We start from the raw sequence: 18,499 nt of genomic DNA, 5'->3' as shown, positions 1-18,499 counted from the left end.
CGTTGTCTGTTTAGCTGGTAACTATGGTTACTAACACCGCCCCTCATTTCTCTACATCACACGATTGTAACATTCTAAGAATCTTAAACAATGTATGTAGTTCAAGTGAAGTTACTTCTTACATAAACAATACAAAAAATGTGCAAAGCATGTTTAAAATTGATCTTATACTCAATTCTGTGACAGACCACATATACATGGTCTACATTTTACTTACCTAACAACAAGTAATGAAAGAAACTACAAACTCAGTTACAAGAAAGGCAAAAGTGTGACGTGTATTATTTTATTCCATTTATCATACTGTCATTGTCTTTCATCTGGCCTGGGCTGCTGAAATGCCGTCGACTGATGAGTAAGACCCAGGAGATCCACGCAAAATAACCCAATTAGCTGCATAATAAAATACACCTGCATGGCCGAATTCTGAGTCAGTGGCTATACTTCTCTAAAGCAATTATCGGTTATTCTACTACCCCCGTCTTGTGACTGTAGTGCTCCTACCAAAACTGTCTAAACGTCTAACGAGGGCGGAGGTAAGGCTAATTCTGCAGTGCTGTTTTTCTTTTTGTTTGTTTGTTGTTTTTTTTTGTACATGAAACTTGCATAATTCTGTTAGTCGCTAAAAAGCGAGGCTACTTCAGACACAAACGCAGCTCACATCGCATGATTAACAGTATTAGAATATCAAACATGTCCTTGTTTCTTTGATTACCAAGCGGCTTGCTGCACAACCCATCAGGTATAAAACACCTGCGCAATTGTTGCGGTTTCTGCTGAATAATCCTGTCCACATTAACATTGCTATGACAGCCCAACTTAAAGGCCTATATTTGTCTTTTGTAGCAAGCCAGTATCGTTATTGAAGTGTAAATGCGTCCAATCTAGCTCATTGTTGTTGTTTGTTTAGCTGCACAGGCCTTCCCTCATCATGATGTTATCGCGTCGCAATTCCCTGAGTCTGAAGCTCCTGGGGCTGAGTTTTGCCCTCTTCCTCATACTGCTGCTGGTGACACTGCAGCAGGGAGAAGAGGGCACAATGTCCCCAGTCCCTTGGCCCTTGAGGCTTCCTAGCACACCGGAGTGGGTGAAGGTCTTCGTCAGGTCTGCGGGCGACAACCTCACTTTCCAAATCGTTGCTCCTCAGCTCCCATCTTTCCGGCTGCCGCCAACGACCGTGGACCCTCTCTGTCCGTCAGGGTTTTACAACAGGGCTGAGCTTCGGCCCCGCCGCCCAAGGCCTCCAGAGGACCCCATGAGCCCTGGAGCCTATGGCAGGGCCTTTGTGTCCGGGCACCTCAGCCCAGAAGAGCTGGAGGAAAAGAAAGAGGGTCTGAGGAAGAACTGCTTCAACCAGTTTGCCAGTGACCGCATCTCTCTGCACCGGAGTCTGGGCAACGACACACGCCCACCTGAGTGAGAATGACCGCCTAGATCCTGCTATAGATCAGTTATCAATCTAGTAACGGAATGACAAGCTTTTTGTTTGCCGACCAAATCTAGTCAGTGTTTAATGTAACACTGATACAGTCATCTTGACCCTATTGTTGGATGTTTTGTTGATGTCCCTTTAATTGGTTGGTTGGCAGTTTATAAGTAGGTTGAGTGGTATACATTGTGTTAGGCATGTGGGTGGTCACAAAGGTTCTCTGTTGCCAGGTGTGTTGACCGTCTGTTCCGCCGCTGTCCACCCCTGCCATCCACTAGTGTCATCATTGTGTTTCATAACGAGGCGTGGTCAACTCTCCTTCGCACTGTTTATAGCGTGCTGCACACTGCACCCTATGTCATGCTCAAAGAGATCATCTTAGTGGACGATGCCAGCACTCAGGGTGGGTACCTGGAAGTTGCCTGCAGGCATCTGTGTTTTTATTTTTATAACTTTGTGTGTCAAGGGGGTACTACCTCACATTTAGGGTAATATCTTATGGTTATCCGTTATGGGGTTAAGGTATAGTCACAAATGTCGGCTCACCTTAAGTGACCTCTTAGATTGATTGAACTTGACAACATTATCTCCAAGTCTAAAATCATTTAAATCGGTCTGTTAAATGTACAGTGTTTAGCTCTGGAGAATATTCTTGTATTCTTTATTTTTCCCTAAGAAATGTGTTTCCTTGTGGGGCAGATCATTTAAAAGCGCCTTTGGACCGCCATGTCCAGGCCTTGAAGATGGTACGTGTGCTTCGGCAGCGGGAAAGAAAAGGGCTGGTAGCTGCCCGGCTGCTGGGTGCACAAGAAGCTCACGGAGAGGTCCTCACTTTCCTGGACTCGCACTGTAAGTACTTAAGCACATCATGCATTAATATCAGTCGAACAGAACTCACTCGCACTGTAAGTACCTAAGCACATCATGCATTAATATCAGTCGAACAGCACTCACTCGCACTGTAAGTACCTAAGCACATCATGCATTAATATCAGTCAAACAGAACTGACGCTGGTCTTACTACTCGCAACGCAGCTGCATGATGCTCAAAATCTCCTCCAAAGTTTGAGTAATTCAATTATTAAATTGATGGCATGTGAATTCCTTTCCAACGCATCTGGAATTACCTGCACAATGGAAAGGCTCAATCAAAATCTATTCAGTAGGCCTGGGAAGTTTGTGAGAAAAATGTGAGACTGTGTGGGGGGGGAAAATGTAGTCAGTAGACCTGGGAAGTTTGAAGAATGTGAGCCTCACTATTTAGTATCTGGTCAGTTGGCATGTGAGCTTTGTGAGAAGTATGTGAGACTCACGAGACTCACCGTTTTCCCATCAAGATTGCACTGTTTGTTTTTGTATTGTATTGTGTTTGTTTTTGTATTGTGTTGTGTTTGTTTTTGTATTGTGTTGTGTTTGTTTTTGTATTGTATTGTGTTTGTTTTTGTATTGTGTTGTGTTTGTTTTTGTATTGTGTTGTGTTTGTTTTTGTATTGTGTTGTACTGTATATTATTTGTAAGTACATTGAGAATCAGTTCACCAGGTCAAATTCCTTGTTTGTTCAAACTTACTTGGCCAATAAAATGTGATTCTGATTCTGATTTTGACAAGGCGAGTGCTTCCAGGGCTGGCTGGAGCCTCTCCTGGCGCGCATTGTGCAGGAGCCCACAGCAGTTGTCAGCCCTGACATTGCCGTCATAAACCAGGACACCCTGGAGTTCAGCAGGCCAGTGCCCACCACGCATGCGCTCAACCGCGGTAACTTCGACTGGGGCCTGACCTTTGGTTGGGAGGTCATACCCAGCCAGGAGAGAACGGGGCGCAAAGATGAGACGTACCCAGTGAGGTGAACGAATCGCATACACCTAGGAGGACGAGATGCCTTTCTGCTAAGACATATGGACTAAATTGTTATTCTGTTGTGAAGAGCATCAGAGCTACCTACCTTAAAAGACAGGAAGTGGATTGGTGCTTGATGGCAAGGGAAGTTTACTGAATGCAAAGGCACAGGCCAGAATTTGCGTTCCTGTTTATCCACTCATGTCTACAAATACCCTCACGCATATCCTGTTCCCCATGTTTACTCCATTCATGTAGTGCCAGTATGCATGGTGGGTGTTGCCAACTGCCAACACTTGGCATCTCCCTGGTAAAATGCCAACAAAATCCCCATTTGTCATTTTGACATGTCCTATATGTCACTATTTATAAAGACACAACAGTGTGGTGCCCGGCAGTCTTGATGGTCTCTGGTTAAATACATGTTGTGCTGTTACAGATACAATTATGATGGTGTTAATAATAATGGTTAATGTCAATGCATTTGAATCATGAAAAACATGTAAATCCACTGTTATGGTACTGAACATTTTGATTGTTTATTTGTTTAAGTATAGGAAGATACTATATATGTCATTATTTTGCATTATGTCAGAGTGTGGTGCCCGATGGTCTTGATGGTCTCTGGTTAAATACCCGTTGTACTAATACATGTTTTGCTAATACAGGACTCCGGTGTTTGCTGGGGGCCTATTCTCCATTTCTAAAGCTTTCTTTGAACACATCGGGACCTACGATGATAAGATGGAGATCTGGGGAGGAGAGAACATTGAGATGTCCTTCAGAGTATGTTGCTCATTTTACTGTCCTCTAACCTTGCGCATTACGCTGACAAAAAATATATATATATTTTTTTTTTTATCTATAATGTATAAACAACAGAGCTGTACAATAACATCAACATGCATAGACATAAACATAAATGTCGAAGCACAAATCAACATATAGTGCTAAATCTATATGGAATCTTTAAAAAGAAACCCATTTAAAATGTATCAAATTCTGATGGGTCTTACATTTTTTACTTAAAGGAGTAGTGCATGATTCGAATCCCATACACTTCAGTCTATAAATTCAGTGGATTGCTCCTCACGGTCCTTTATCTGTCCATTCAGTGTTCCTGTCTCTGTTAATGGGAATCGAACACAGTGGCTCGTACTGGGCCATAAGCAATCCCAGCCAATCAACACTGTGTTTCAGGAACATGGAGGGGAGGGGTGTAATTTGATTGAAGGTCGAGCTCTAATCCCAAACAACCTTTCGTGAATCTCGGACTGCACCTTTATTAAAAAATAAAAAATAAAAAAAGTGTTTCACTGTTTACGGTACTTCCATTCTGGTGCCCCTGCAGGTGTGGCTCTGTGGTGGCCGGCTGGAGATCATCCCGTGTTCAGTGGTGGGCCACATCTTCCGCACCAACAGCCCCCACTCCTTCCCCAAGGGCACGGACGTGATCACACGCAATCAGGTGCGTCTGGCTGAGGTCTGGATGGACGAGTACAAACAAATATTCTATCGCGTAAGCAAGAAGGCTGCAGCAATAGCCCAAAAGGTAAGCTAAAGCTAAGCTAAAGCTAAAGGTAAGCTAAAGGTAAGCTAAAGCTAAGCTAAAGCTAAAGGTAAGCTAAAGCTAAGCTAAAGCTAAAGCTAAAGGTAAGCTAAAGTCGATCTTTGGTTGAAACTGTATTTTATGTGAGGTTGACTATATGCAGTCTATAGACTGCAGAGTATATTTGCTCTTTATAATGGATCAGAATGCGTTTGCCCTTTTATAATGAATCGGAATGCACTTTGTCAAAACTGTTTCGTCTCCTCTGTCAATGGTTTTGTATAGTTCTGTTTTTTTATTTATCATGTTTCCATTTCTTGTCGTCCTCTTTTATGTGTCTGCCCCTGGGTGACTCTCAGAATGCTTACGGTGACATTTCAGAACGGCTAAGTCTCAAGGAGAGATTGAACTGTAAAAATTTCACCTGGTACCTGAACCATGTCTACCCAGAGGCTTTCGTCCCTGACCTGAACCCAGTTCTCTTTGGAGCGGTAATAGTGTATATAATTAACATTTTATTCATAAAAAAAACCCTGTAAAGAACCTTAATCAAGAGCAACGTGTTTACTCTCATTACCTGTTTAATTGTGTACAGATCAAGAACATTGGGTCAGAGACGTGTCTTGACGTTGGTCAGAAGAATCCAGGAGGGAAGTCTGTTATAATGTACATGTGTCACAACTTGGGTGGCAACCAGGTACCACATACAGTTTGTCTACAATTATGATGGTGTTGATCACCTCCGCACAGTTAATGTTAAGGCATTTGAATCATGAAAAACATGTAAATCGACTGTTACGCTTTTGAACATGTTTGTTTATTTGTTTAAGTATAGGAAAAGACATGTGACTTAGATTGAGACCCCCCAAACTACATGCCACATAATTTAACCTTTTGACCCTGTGTGCAACTGAAATTCCTTTCTTCACCTCGTGCTTGGTTTCCTCCACTTCTTGTAGTATTTTGAGTTCACATCGCAGCAGGAACTACGTCACAGTCTTGGACGGCAGCTGTGTCTGCACGCCACCCTGCATCCGGCGTCTGTCAGGGCGGACCTGTGCCACTATAAGGGCCGAGGGACAGTGGTGGCTCCCCAGCAAGAGTGGGTCCTTACCCTCTTACTCCCAAAGGTGACTTCCTAGTCAGGGTCTTAAGTGTTTTTGTACAGTGCCACTTGAAAGTATGTGAACCCCTTGAGCAGTTAAGAGTTTTCTGTTGATTTACCATGATTTTTCTATTTTTTCATGTGGCAATAATTCTAGTGTAGAAAATATTAAAAATAGTCTTAGCATGGACTCAAATTCCTTTGAGTACTCACTGTGTATAGGATTGCCATCCATCCGTAGGGTAAACATCAAAATTCTACACATACATATACTTACACAGACAGGGTGCATTTACAACTTTTCATATTACTCACCAATGTGTGGTTTATTGAAGTAAATATTATTAAAATGAAAAATGGCTGCTCCTGTAACCTGTGTGTGTGTGTGTGTGTGTGTGTGTGTGTGTGTGCGTGCCCTACTTTTAGATGTACCTCCTGAAGAATGCCATTCTGGAGAAATGCTTAAGCTTGGAGGGAGACAGAGTGATCATGAATCAATGTGACCCTGCAAATGTCTACCAGTACTGGACATTCGCCTGATCGCATGCTGGTCAATGACATCCGCTGAAATGAAATGCGTGTCAAACCAACTCCAGGCCATTTCCCACAACGCTCAGAATGTATGATTCTGGAAAAATAAATGTGTCTGTATATATATAATTGGAAATTGATTGAAGACCTCTTTTATTTAAAATGTCTATATTTTTTATTTGATTGTTAAATTTCACTCTATGTTCTAAAATTGGTCAATGATTTGAAAACGGTCGATCAACAGCACTTTAAGTTGTTGTAACAATAATTCAGCCCTAGGCGGCGCCATGGTACAGTAAAATAATCAGTGCTAACTACTATATATCACTTCACTTTTTGCGAATGCCAATGTGCTTTTATTGGTATTAAATAAGATATTAGACTTCTGTTTAATGTTAGCCTTGCTACTTACATTTATAGCAGCAATTGAGCTTATCAGTTGAAGAACGATTGCATTTGTTTGCTTTTTTTGGTCCGTGAGTCATTATTATACTAAAATCAAACAATGTTTTACTTCATATCGGAGTCTAGGGTTGAGGCAACTTCATGCTGTAGACTTATCGGCTGAGGTTCTCATTTGCCCTATTTCACAACTCGAAAGGTGGAGCAGCAATCGTTATTGGCTGTGCAGAAGTTGACATATACTTCATTGTGTCATACGCCTGCCAATCAAACGAGGGAGTGTTTTTTGATTGGTAGTTCAGCTCCGTGTGTTTCACTGCGTCCCCGCCCTCTTGGCTTTTCTGTGAGCCACTGCCAGAGCCCGCGGGCACTGCCTATGTGACGTCACGGATGCTACAGTGATGGGAAGTCGAGCGAGTGCTGGTAAGTTGGTCTCTAAACCAATAAAATTGCAGAACTAGGAAGCAGGAAACTATTTTTTAAGAAATAAACTGAATGTAGTTGTAGTTGCTGACTTGCTGTAAGGTGTTGGTCACCGAACGAAGCGGTTCAAGTTCTCTTCTGAAGGCTAGATAAGTCTCTGTACTGAGACCTTGTAAAAGAAGCACATATCGTTAGTATTTTCATCAATTCGTACGTTTGTTCAATGGTGAAGCTTGAATGAATCAGCTAAGTGAATTGGTACACTGACATCCCATTCTTCAGTCAAGTGGACTCGTTTGACAGCAGCCGGTTAGCCAGCTAGCATTGTTACAACACTTTCGCATCAGTCTATCAAGGTAAATATAAGTGCAACGTGAAAGCGCACCGATCAATATTCTACGTCAGAATGATGGTACAGAAGCTGAATTACTTGTGTGTGATTTGGATTTATCCAATGTGGCTCTGAAGAACTCTATTACTAAAAACAAGCCACCTTGTTTGTGTAATATAGCGTCTATATGTGTCGTGCCGGCTGTAAGTTCTGGTGCGGTGTAGTCAAGCTGAGCCTTTTAAATAAGGGATTGGACTGCGGATTTTGCTAATAACATTAGCCTACACTAGGTAAGCTAGTTGGAGTTACGCTGTAAATTTAGGTAGTTATTTTTGCGTCAGCAATGTGCGAGGATATAGCTCCTTTACATTCAGGATGGAACCTATTGGAAACAGTAAACAATAGAATATATGTAACCTGTTTAACACCCCCGCCCTACCTTATAATTTTAGAAAGGCCCCACACCGCGCAAATAAGCGCCCAGAAACAACCTGGTATGTGAGCAAACGCAGTACTTTGTGTGTAGATTTTGTTACAAAAATAGTCAATTTAGTTTTTGCTTGACCTCTAGTATGTTTGTACTTTTGTCATTTATTTTTGTTGTGAATTGTATCATTGTGGTAAATTCTGACATCCTTCGTTCTCCTTCTTTTCATGTGTTATGAAAGCATCCCTAGACCATCCCCTTTGTACTTGTTGTACTTCATGGCAAGCAGTACGCTTTGTGTTTTGTATATGCTTATATGACGGCCTGTGTTGCATGTAATTAGCTGACGTTTTTCTCAGTTTTAAGTTCTATGATCGTTATGAAGAGTCTAGAACAGTGTGTTGCCTTTTCAGACAAGATGAGCCTGCCCCTCTCTCGATCCGAAGTATTCGGGGAGCTTCGGAAAGACCTTTATGATGATAAGGAGTTCCATCAGACGGATGTTCACATCTTCATCATCATGGGTGCTTCGGTGAGGATTTGTCAGTGTGTGTGTGTGTGTGTGTGTGTGTGTGTGTGTGTGTGTGACTGAATAAGACTGCAGTTCCTCATAATAAGGCACGCACTATTAATAAGTGAGTATGCACAAGATGTATGCAGTGAAAAGTCAGGTCAGACGCATGTCGTCTCTTGCAGTCTTGGGCCTTGTTGTAGTCAAATGATGCACATAGTATCTAATAGCTTAAATAAAAATAGAATAGCATCTCCTTTCTCCCATTGAGAAGATAATGTATTCTCCTCTCTGGCTATAAAGTAAAATTATGTCATACTGGACATCAGAGTCCAAGGGGAGGAGGAAGTGTCTGAGCGAGAAAATAGAAAGATTTGAGGAAACAAAAACTTTTTTCTATGAATGAGGAAATGTTCTTTAAACAAGAAATTCTCAGGTTGTGTAATTCAGAAGCACAGCAATTTCTGGTCCACGACCAGACACAAAAGCGTTTTCAAGGTCTTGGGTTAGTTGGTTGGCCAATTTACAAAAGTCAAAGTCAAGTCAAAGTCAAAAGTCAAAGTAGCTTTATTGTCAACTACTTCACATGTGAACATACAAAGCAGTCGAAAGAACGTTTCCCACTCTCCCCACAGTGAAACATATAAAGTGCACAGGCACAACAGATAAACAACAGATAAACATTACTTAGAGCAGTAATTTCATTTGGAACAGGCCATAATTTGTTCAGTCATGCATGTTGCCAAAACCTTACCTTAAATCAATTTTATTGTTTTCAGGTGACACCTTTTACTTTAATAGATACATTTAACAGTAACAAATAGAAAATGGCAAAATAGTTAATTGCTTTGTATCATAAGTACAGCTCTTCTTTTCTAATTTAGTCAAGTCATTGTGAGGTTGCAGGTGTTGAGGCGGCATTGTGTTGTGAACGGGGAAATCTGATCCTTCCTGTGTTTCTATGATTACCCCCATGCCTTCCTCCATCAAACAGGCTGGGCTGCTTGAATAAACTGTATTTATCTTCCATCTCTCCTGTGTGTGTGTGTGTGTGTGTGTGTGTGTACACTTGAATAAACTGTATTTATCTTCCATCTCTCCTCTCCGCCCCGAACGTTTCTCCTGTTCTGCTTGTTTTCTCTTCTTTTTTTTTTTCTTCTTCCCTCAGGAGTGGGCTGATGTACTGTAGCCTGTTTGTGCAACATCACCCTTCAGTCAGCTGTTTCTTTCAACACATGTGGCTACGGCCCAGGGGTGTGTGTGTGTGTGTGTGTGGGGGGGGGGGGCTGTGTGTGTGTGTGTGTGGTTGTGTGTGTGGTTGTGTGTGTGTGTGTGTGTGTGTGTGTGTAAGATATCAGGGCCATTCAGCTCAATCAGTGCTTATTTGGTTTTCTAACTGGCCGCTGGGCTTTCCTCATTGACCTTGTTCCAGGTTATGGTCACTGGAATTTCATGGTTCTGTATAAGGAACCTTGTTCAATGCCTCCACTGTTTTCTTGTCAGTGTGTGTGTGCGCACTTTGCTGTTTGATGCACAGGGATAAGTATCCCATGCTAATCGCTCTGCACATTGGTTTGTGGTGTAAGGACGAGCATGTGGGATTTTTAAAACCTTACTAAAAAGTGAGACTGAATCCAACATGGGTACTGTGTTCTGAGAAGGCACATTTTGGGGGGGGGGGGGGGGGTGGGTGAGTGTGTCGAAAGTAGGCAAGTTGAAGTTATAACCAAGCACGAGAGCTTTGTGGTGAAACAGGCCATGTGCACAGGTTTGCAGATTAGGAAAGTCCTAGGAGTTTGAGTCAATTGTTGGCTTCAGTGCCGAGGTTTACTGTGAGAGTGGGAGGGGGCAGGATGGAGTTTGCCGTGTCACCCTGAGTAGGCATCTGACTGTGAGGAGTCACATGACCAAGACTGTCCCTCCTTGATTTAAAGCAAATAGTAAAAAGAATTAAACACCTTTCTTAGCGCTGTCAAACAGGCGTCGTCAACTGAGTTCTAGTGCTGTTTATCTGAAATGTGACTGTCAGTACAATAAGGAAAAAGATCACACAAATGCTTAGGGATGGGCCGTGTAACTGCTCACAGAGGTTAAGGAACGAAGGCATTATACTTCACACGCTGTTCACGGTCTCTGTGTTAGAGGGTGTGTTTATTTACTGTTGAGTCACTGTTTGCTCCCAGAGATTGTTACAGTCATGAGCTACCTGTGCTGACTCAGCTGTTAGGTTCAGAGTCGGTTTTTCTCAGTGGGATTACCGCTGTTGGGAAAGAGGTTATGAGGGCAAATGTACTGCTCTCTTTCCAGACAGTGAACTTGGTGTTCACAGTCTTTCCTACTGTACCTGTTGCAAGGTCTTTGGCTAGCCCACTGTCAAATATGGCTTTCTGATCTTCATCTTTTGTCTTCGTTTTCTCCTCAGGGGGATCTAGCCAAAAAGAAAATCTACCCGACACTATGGTGGGTCTTTGTTTATGTCATTAACCCCCTTTTGACTAAACTTATGGTCACTATTTCAAATCTGTTTACATGCATTATACAATTGCCATTGTACAGACATGGCCTTAAAAGTGCAATATGTTGTGTTTTCAAAGTAAACATGTGTAGTCCCCATAAACTCCCATAAAAACACATTTGGAGGTGAAGTGTAAAGATGATATAAAGTTTTTCCATGAGTAGGAAAATGTAAACCTATGATCTAAATGGTCTAAAACAGACGAACAATGTGCTCACAACACACAGAACTATCAGTAAACAGTGTATTTACTTTGCTTTACATCTACTATGCAAGCTCTCTTGTTTGACCAGAAAAACTACATATTGCATACTACATATAAATGTACAGCTTGATAGTCCAGCAGGTCTAACCCCTGAGCTCTTCTGTGCATTACATATGCAAGCACTCATGATTTACCAGAAAAACTACATATTGCATACTACATATAAATGTACATCCTGATATTCCAGCATGTCTAACCCCTGAGCTCTCCTGTGCTGGTCTGCAGGTGGCTCTTCAGGGATGGGCTCCTCCCAGAGGAGACGTACTTTGTGGGCTTCGCCCGGTCCGACCTGACGGTGGATGCCATTCGGACTGCCTGCCTGCCACACATGAAGGTAGAAACTCTATGTCTTTGCTTTGCTGTATGCGTGTACTCTTACACTCACACTCACACACACACTCACACACACACTCACACACACACTCACACACACACTCACACACACACTCACACACACACTCACACACACACTCACACACACACTCACACACTCACACACACACACTCACACACACACACTCACACTCACACTCACACACACACACTCACACACACACACTCACACACACACACTCACACACACACTCACACACACTCACACACACTCACTCACGCACACTCACACTACCCCACCAGGTTGGCGAGTCTGAGGCGGATCGCGTTGATGCGTTCTTCAAGCGGAACTTCTATGTGAGCGGGAAGTATGACGACGACGCCTCCTTCACCAAGCTGCACGAGTACATGCTGGGTCTGCCCAGCGGCAGCGAGGCCAACCGCCTCTTCTACCTGGCCCTGCCGCCAAGCGTCTACCACAACGTCACCAAGAACATCCGCAACCACTGCATGGCCACCAAGTGAGTCCATCCCAATGACCGTAAAGAAAATTTAAATAACATTTAGTCATGTACATTACATTTAGTCATTTAGCAGACGCTTTTATCATTTACATTTCATTTAGTCATTTAGCAGACGCTTTTATCATTTACATTTCATTTAGTCATTTAGCAGACGCTTCAATCCAAAGGTACGTACAAAGGAGAGAACAATCAAGCTACAAGCAATACAGGCCTAGTTCAACAATAAATATTCTTTTACATAAGAAATAAGAAAGTGCTGGAATGTAACTACTGTGAGTGCGAGTTACGTAATAGTAAGAGGAGGTGGCATTAGAGGAAAGATAAGCAGCTCGTTTCATCAGAACAGACAGCACGGTGTCGTGCACTTCAGTCACGTCAAAACAAACAGTTCCTCAGTTGTGCCCAGAACTGGCCCATATTTAGTTCAATTTGATACATGCTCTATTTCCTTCCAGTCATTTCCCTTTCGAAACGAGTTTGCAGTGTCCATGCTTTTCACGTTCACTGATCCATTCGACTGCAGGTCATGGGTCTGTGGGCCGGGGACAGGAACATGACCTTGTATGAGCTCCAGCTCCAGCTCCAGCTCCAGCCCCAGCCCCAGGCTCCTCATTTGATTTGGGCCCTTGAATGATCTAATTGCTATCTAATGAGGAAGTCTCTGGAACATAGTTCATTATTATTGGAACTCGCATTATCCTGCCACTCTTGCCCAGTCTCTGATAAATAGATAGATAAATACTTTATTAATCCCGTGGGGAAATTCTGGGATCTTGCAGCTCTTTCATATTTACAATAATTACAAACAATATATATATACAGACAATATGATTCAATACAAACAATACAATGCAGCTATGTACAGTGTAGGATGAAGGATCTTATGATCACAGGGTCACCATAAGAGATATTAGCTTTCAGTGCTAAATGCAATTACACTGTAAGATGTCCTGGATAACGGTGTGGTCTGAGTCTTGAAGAGTTATATTTACTGCTTAATTGTTTGTTTCCTTGGACGTTACCTCAGCCGATATGCATTATTGACCTGTTGATTACTAGTCTACTGTAATACTGTGATAGCCTTTATGGTGAGCGAGTACTTCTGTGTCGGTTGAATGGGTTTTTAAGTGATAATGTATCTGTGTGTGTGTGTGTGTTTGTGTGTGTTTGTGTGTGTCAGGGGCTGGAACAGGGTGATTGTTGAGAAGCCCTTTGGTCATGACCTCCAGAGTTCAGAGGACCTGTCGAATCACCTCTCCTCTCTGTTCACGGAAGACCAGATATACCGCATCGACCACTACCTGGGCAAGGAGATGGTGCAGAATCTCATGGTTCTCAGGTAGATCATCTCCTAATGCATTTGGGTGCTAATCTGGGTTCTGCTTGAATTAAGAGCTGAGCTGTCCCACGATCCGGATCCCTTGATCCACATTTGAGAGCTGAGACACTTGACATGTGCATTCATGGATTGACTGCAAGTTGATATGTTTTTTTGATGTTTTTCTTTTATAAGTGTGATGTTTTTTTTATGGGTACTTTGCCCTTGAGACGAAATAAAATACTGGTTAGTGGACCCCCCCACAATGCACCAGGTGCCCTTATGTGCCCCCACAATGCACCAGGTGCCCTTATGTGCCCCCACAATACACCAGGTGCCCCAATGTGCCCCTGGTGCGGTAATAATTCATAAAGAGTTGGTCTCGTGGTGCTTGTTTTTAAAGTACTCCCTTCCTCACTTTCCTATAGCATTGCTGTTCTTCCACTCTTGCTGTATCTGCCAGCTCTTCTACCTCCCCTACCCCTTGCTCTTTTCATTAATTTGCTTGTCAAGAACACCTGCCTTCTTTTGCATAATTAGGGCCTTCAAGCCTTAAAATATTACTCTCTAACATACTCTGGCATGCTCCATGTTGATCTCTTTCTCTCTCTCTGTCTCTGTGTCTCTCTCTCTCTCTCTCTCTCTCTCTCTCTCTCTCTCTCTCTCTCTCTCTCTCTCTGTCTGTCTGTCTCTCTCTCTCTCTCTCTCTCTGTGTGTCTCTGTCTCTCTGTCTCTCTCTCTCTGTCTGTCTGTCTCTCTCTCTCTCTCTCTCTGTGTGTCTCTGTCTCTCTGTCTCTCTCTCTCTCTCTCTCTCTCTCTCTCTGTCTCTGTCTCTCTCTCTCTGTGTGTCTCTGTCTCTCTCTCTCTCTCTCTCTGTGTCTCTCTCTCTATCTCTCTGTCTCTCTCTCTCTGTGTGTCTCTGTCTCTCTCTCTCTCTCTCTGTGTCTCTCTCTCTATCTCTCTGTCTCTCTCTCTCTGTCTCTCTCTCTCTCTCTCTCTCTCGCTCTCTGTCTGTCTCTCTCTCTCTCTCTCTCTCTCTCTCTCTCTCTCTCTCTCTCTCTCTCTCTCTCTCTCTCTCTCTCTCTCTCTCTCTCTCTCTCTCCCTCCCCCATGTCTCTGTAGGTTTGGCAACCGTATCTTCGGTCCCATCTGGAACAGGGACAGCATAGCCAGTGTGGTGCTGACCTTCAAAGAGCCGTTTGGCACTCAGGGCCGAGGCGGCTATTTCGACGAGTTTGGCATCATCCGGTAAGGGGACCAGACCTGTGTCATAATCCTCAGATTAGTTAAAACCCACATAATATGATTAATAGACTTAGGATATCATCGCAAAGCTCCAGATTAAATTAATTAACCGCACGTATTGTCTCCAGGTGCATCCTCTTTGTGGTGCTGAGCGATTTGTCTTTATTTATGACTAGCAATTTACGTACAAACCACTTTATGCTTATGTTGACTTTCTGTCCACACTATTCTGTGCTATCTTTCTCTCTCATCCACCTCTGAGAGAGTGTTGTTGAATGGACGTTGTCTCAAATGTTTGACATTAATCCCCCCCCCCTCTGGCCAGTGATGTCATGCAGAACCACCTTCTCCAGATGCTTTGTCTGGTTGCCATGGAGAAACCCGCCTCCACCAGTTCTGACGACGTTCGAGATGAGAAGGTAACGGACATGAAAACGAGATTACAACAACACAGATGTTCTTCATTAGGAAGCTACTAAATGTCCAGCCTCTCTCTGTGGTGTGTCTTGTCTCTCACTGATGCGTGTGTCTCCCCCTGCAGGTGAAAGTGCTGAAGTGCATTTCTCCACTGACCCTGGATAATGCAGTGTTGGGACAGTACGTGGGGAATCCGGAGGGGGAGGGAGACGCAAAGCTCAGCTACCTGGATGACCCCACCGTTCCCAAAGGATCCACTACCGCCACCTTCGCCACCGCTGTCATCTACGTCAACAACGAGCGCTGGGATGGTAGGAGTTTTCTCAGACCCTGCCTGCATATAGTCATTATACAGTCATAGAGATTCTATAGTCATTATACAGTCACAGAGACTCTATAGTCATTATACAGTCACAGAGACTCTATAGTCATTATACAGTCACAGAGACTCTATAGTCATTATACAGTCACAGAGACTCTATAGTCATTATACAGTCACAGAGACTCTATAGTCATTATACAGTCACAGAGATTCTATAGTCATTATACAGTCACAGAGATTCTATAGTCATTATACAGTCATAGAGATTCTATAGTCATTATACAGTCAAAGAGACTCTATAGTCATTATGCAGTCACAGAGACTATAGTCATTATGCAGTCACAGAGACTATAGTCATTATGCAGTCACAGAGACTATAGTCATTATGCAGTCACAGAGACTATAGTCATTATACAGTCACATAGACTGTATAGTCATTAAACACTCACAGAGACTGTATAGTCATTAAACAGACATGGAGACTCTACAGTCATTGGCTCAGACAGAGACTCTATAATCATTGGCTCATACAGGGACTCTATAATCATTGGCTCATACAGGGACTCTATAATCATTGGCTCAGACAGAGACTCTTTGGTCATAGGCTCATACAGGGACTCTATAATCATTGGCTCATACAGAGACTCTATAATCATTGGCTCATACAGGGACTCTATAATCATTGGCTCATACAGGGACTCTATAATCATTGGCTCATACAGGGACTCTATAATCATTGGCTCATACAGGGACTCTATAATCATTGGCTCATACAGGGACTCTATAATCATTGGCTCATACAGAGACTCTATAATCATTGGCTCATACAGACACTCTATAATCATTGGCTCATACAGACACTCTATAATCATTGGCTCATACAGAGACTCTATGGTCATTGGCTCAGACAGACACTCTACAATCATTGGCTCAGACAGAGACTCTATGGTCATTGGCTCAGACATGCTCTCTTGTTCTGTGATTAGGGGGTTACTTCCTCTTGTGATGTCAGGAGTCAAATATTTCTTCTCTCCTTCTGTGCCATCTCTCTTCTACTCTTTCTTTCGCTTTTCCTTTGCATCCTTCTCTTCTGCTCTCTTTCTTTTGCTTTTCTTCTCATTTTTCTTCTATTCCTCTGATCTCCTCTTCACCCCTCTCTTTTACTCTTCTCTGTTCCATTTCCTCGGCTTTATCTCTCGTTTCTCCCTCTCATCACTTTCTCTCCTCCTCCTCCTTTCTCCTCCTCAGGTGTTCCATTTATCCTGCGGTGTGGCAAGGCTCTGAACGAGCGGAAGGCCGAGGTGCGGCTGCAGTTTAAGGACGTGCCGGGCGACATCTTCGGCTCGCAGTGCCGCCGGAACGAGCTGGTGGTGCGGGTGCAGCCCAACGAGGCCATCTACGCCAAGATGATGACCAAGAAGCCCGGCGTCTACTTCAGCCCAGAGGAGACCGAGCTGGACCTCACCTACGGCAGCAGATACAAGGTGTGGGACAGTCATCAGGACCGTCTGATGTTTACCAAACTTCACATGAAGAATCCAGCATCCAGATTCTGTCTTTCAGAATTTGAACCAGACACACACACACACACAGAGACTATTGCTCCCTTTATATATATACTGTATATATACGTATATATATATATATATATAATATATATATTTATATATATATATATATTTATATATAAAAAATTAGATTACAAATGTATTTGCAGTGATCGACTAGACACATTATGGTTGGATCATATCACTTTGAAATCCAATAGAAGGGATTAACTTGATAAACGAGATTAAGTTATTGAATCTCCTTCCCTTTAAACCAAAGCCAGTTGGGGGGAATTTTTTAACGAAGCAGGATTAATTCCTTGTGCTTGAAATGTGGAGTGTACAATTTTGTTGAATATCTACCTGCACCCCCAGAAGGTCAGATTTAGTTAATGTGTGTTGTTCCTCACTCAGGATGTCAAACTGCCTGATGCGTACGAGCGTCTTATCCTGGACGTTTTCTGTGGCAGTCAGATGCACTTTGTGCGCAGGTTAGTCCTTCCCTTCCCTTCTCCTGCCCCTCCGAACGTTATTTGTTCAAGTTGTTTTCTATTGTGTTGTGACCTTCATATAATTCAAGGCCTTTGGTAGAGGGGTCCTGCTAATCTGTGCTGATTTGACCAAACTGAAGGAGTAAAAAGGGTGCATGAACAGACAGCTGCAGTTTGTTATTTCTTTGTTTCTCCACTAGATGGTGCCAATTAGCCATCCTGCTAATGTTTCCGTATGCGTATGCTATAGTGTTATATGGCATTTTGTTGACGCTTTACTGTTGTTTCTGATGAGCAGTGATGAACTAAGGGAAGCATGGAGGATCTTCACTCCTCTTCTTCATCAGGTTGAAAAAGAGAAGACTCCCCCAATCAAGTACACTTATGGAAGGTAAGCTCTTCAGCTAAAAGAGAATAGGCCTACGTTACCAGAGTGTACATAAGCTTAATTTATGGTTTCCTTATCCATTCCACCTTATTCATCTCTCTCATCTCATCTCTTTCTCTCACCAGCCGTGGTCCCCCAGAGGCTGATGAGCTTCTGCAGAGGGTAGGCTTCCGCTACGCTGGCACTTACAAATGGGTTGAACCCCACAGACTGTGAAGATGCCACATGAACCAGATCTCCTGGAAGTCAGCGGGGCAGAGAAGGAAGCAAAGAAAGAAAGAGAACGATGTGTGGGGGGGGGTGTGTGTGCATGTCTGCATAGCGAAGTCAAGTCTCTGAATCTCAGAAGCAGAAGAGGAAAACCCCATTGATAGAGATATGGTACTACTGACCAACATTCAACTCAGAGTCTTTTAAATACACAAACCTAATATGACTATTTCTCTACATATTTAACTGCTATTTTACACTGTTATTATCCTAACCTACTTACACATTACAATGAGAGGTGGCATTCTCTGTATTTTCATGGGTTTGAAGCTTTGTTTATATTATGAGCATGACTTAAGTCAGATGATATTACCTGGCC

At 43.0% G+C, this 18,499-nt stretch overlaps 2 protein-coding genes across 2 annotated transcripts; both read left to right on the top strand.

The window, feature by feature from the left end:
• Positions 1-934: 934 nt before the first annotated feature.
• On the top strand, positions 935-6,460 carry LOC308361187 (polypeptide N-acetylgalactosaminyltransferase 6-like; the record flags this gene model as incomplete). The annotated part of the gene is made up of 10 exons (XM_080833448.1): positions 935-1,416; positions 1,660-1,832; positions 2,129-2,278; positions 3,039-3,273; positions 3,935-4,052; positions 4,618-4,818; positions 5,175-5,306; positions 5,411-5,512; positions 5,775-5,945; positions 6,347-6,460. 10 exons carry the CDS (start codon positions 935-937, stop codon positions 6,458-6,460), a joined length of 1,878 nt encoding a protein of 625 aa, XP_080689574.1.
• A 794-nt stretch (positions 6,461-7,254) lies between these two features.
• On the top strand, positions 7,255-18,174 carry g6pd (glucose-6-phosphate dehydrogenase; the record flags this gene model as incomplete). Its single annotated transcript, XM_080833692.1, has 13 exons — positions 7,255-7,276; positions 8,448-8,566; positions 10,968-11,005; positions 11,551-11,659; positions 11,962-12,179; positions 13,363-13,521; positions 14,623-14,748; positions 15,071-15,164; positions 15,287-15,473; positions 16,733-16,968; positions 17,446-17,522; positions 17,821-17,913; positions 18,036-18,174. 13 exons carry the CDS (start codon positions 7,255-7,257, stop codon positions 18,124-18,126), a joined length of 1,569 nt encoding a protein of 522 aa, XP_080689818.1. The 3' UTR covers positions 18,127-18,174.
• Between the last annotated feature and the right edge of the window lie 325 nt (positions 18,175-18,499).

Source organism: Sprattus sprattus (assembly GCF_963457725.1).
Source record: "Sprattus sprattus genome assembly, chromosome: 2".
Lineage (NCBI taxonomy): Eukaryota > Metazoa > Chordata > Actinopteri > Clupeiformes > Clupeidae > Sprattus > Sprattus sprattus.
The sequence above is the reverse complement of the archived record's forward strand: the minus strand, read 5'-3'. Positions and strand labels throughout refer to the sequence as shown.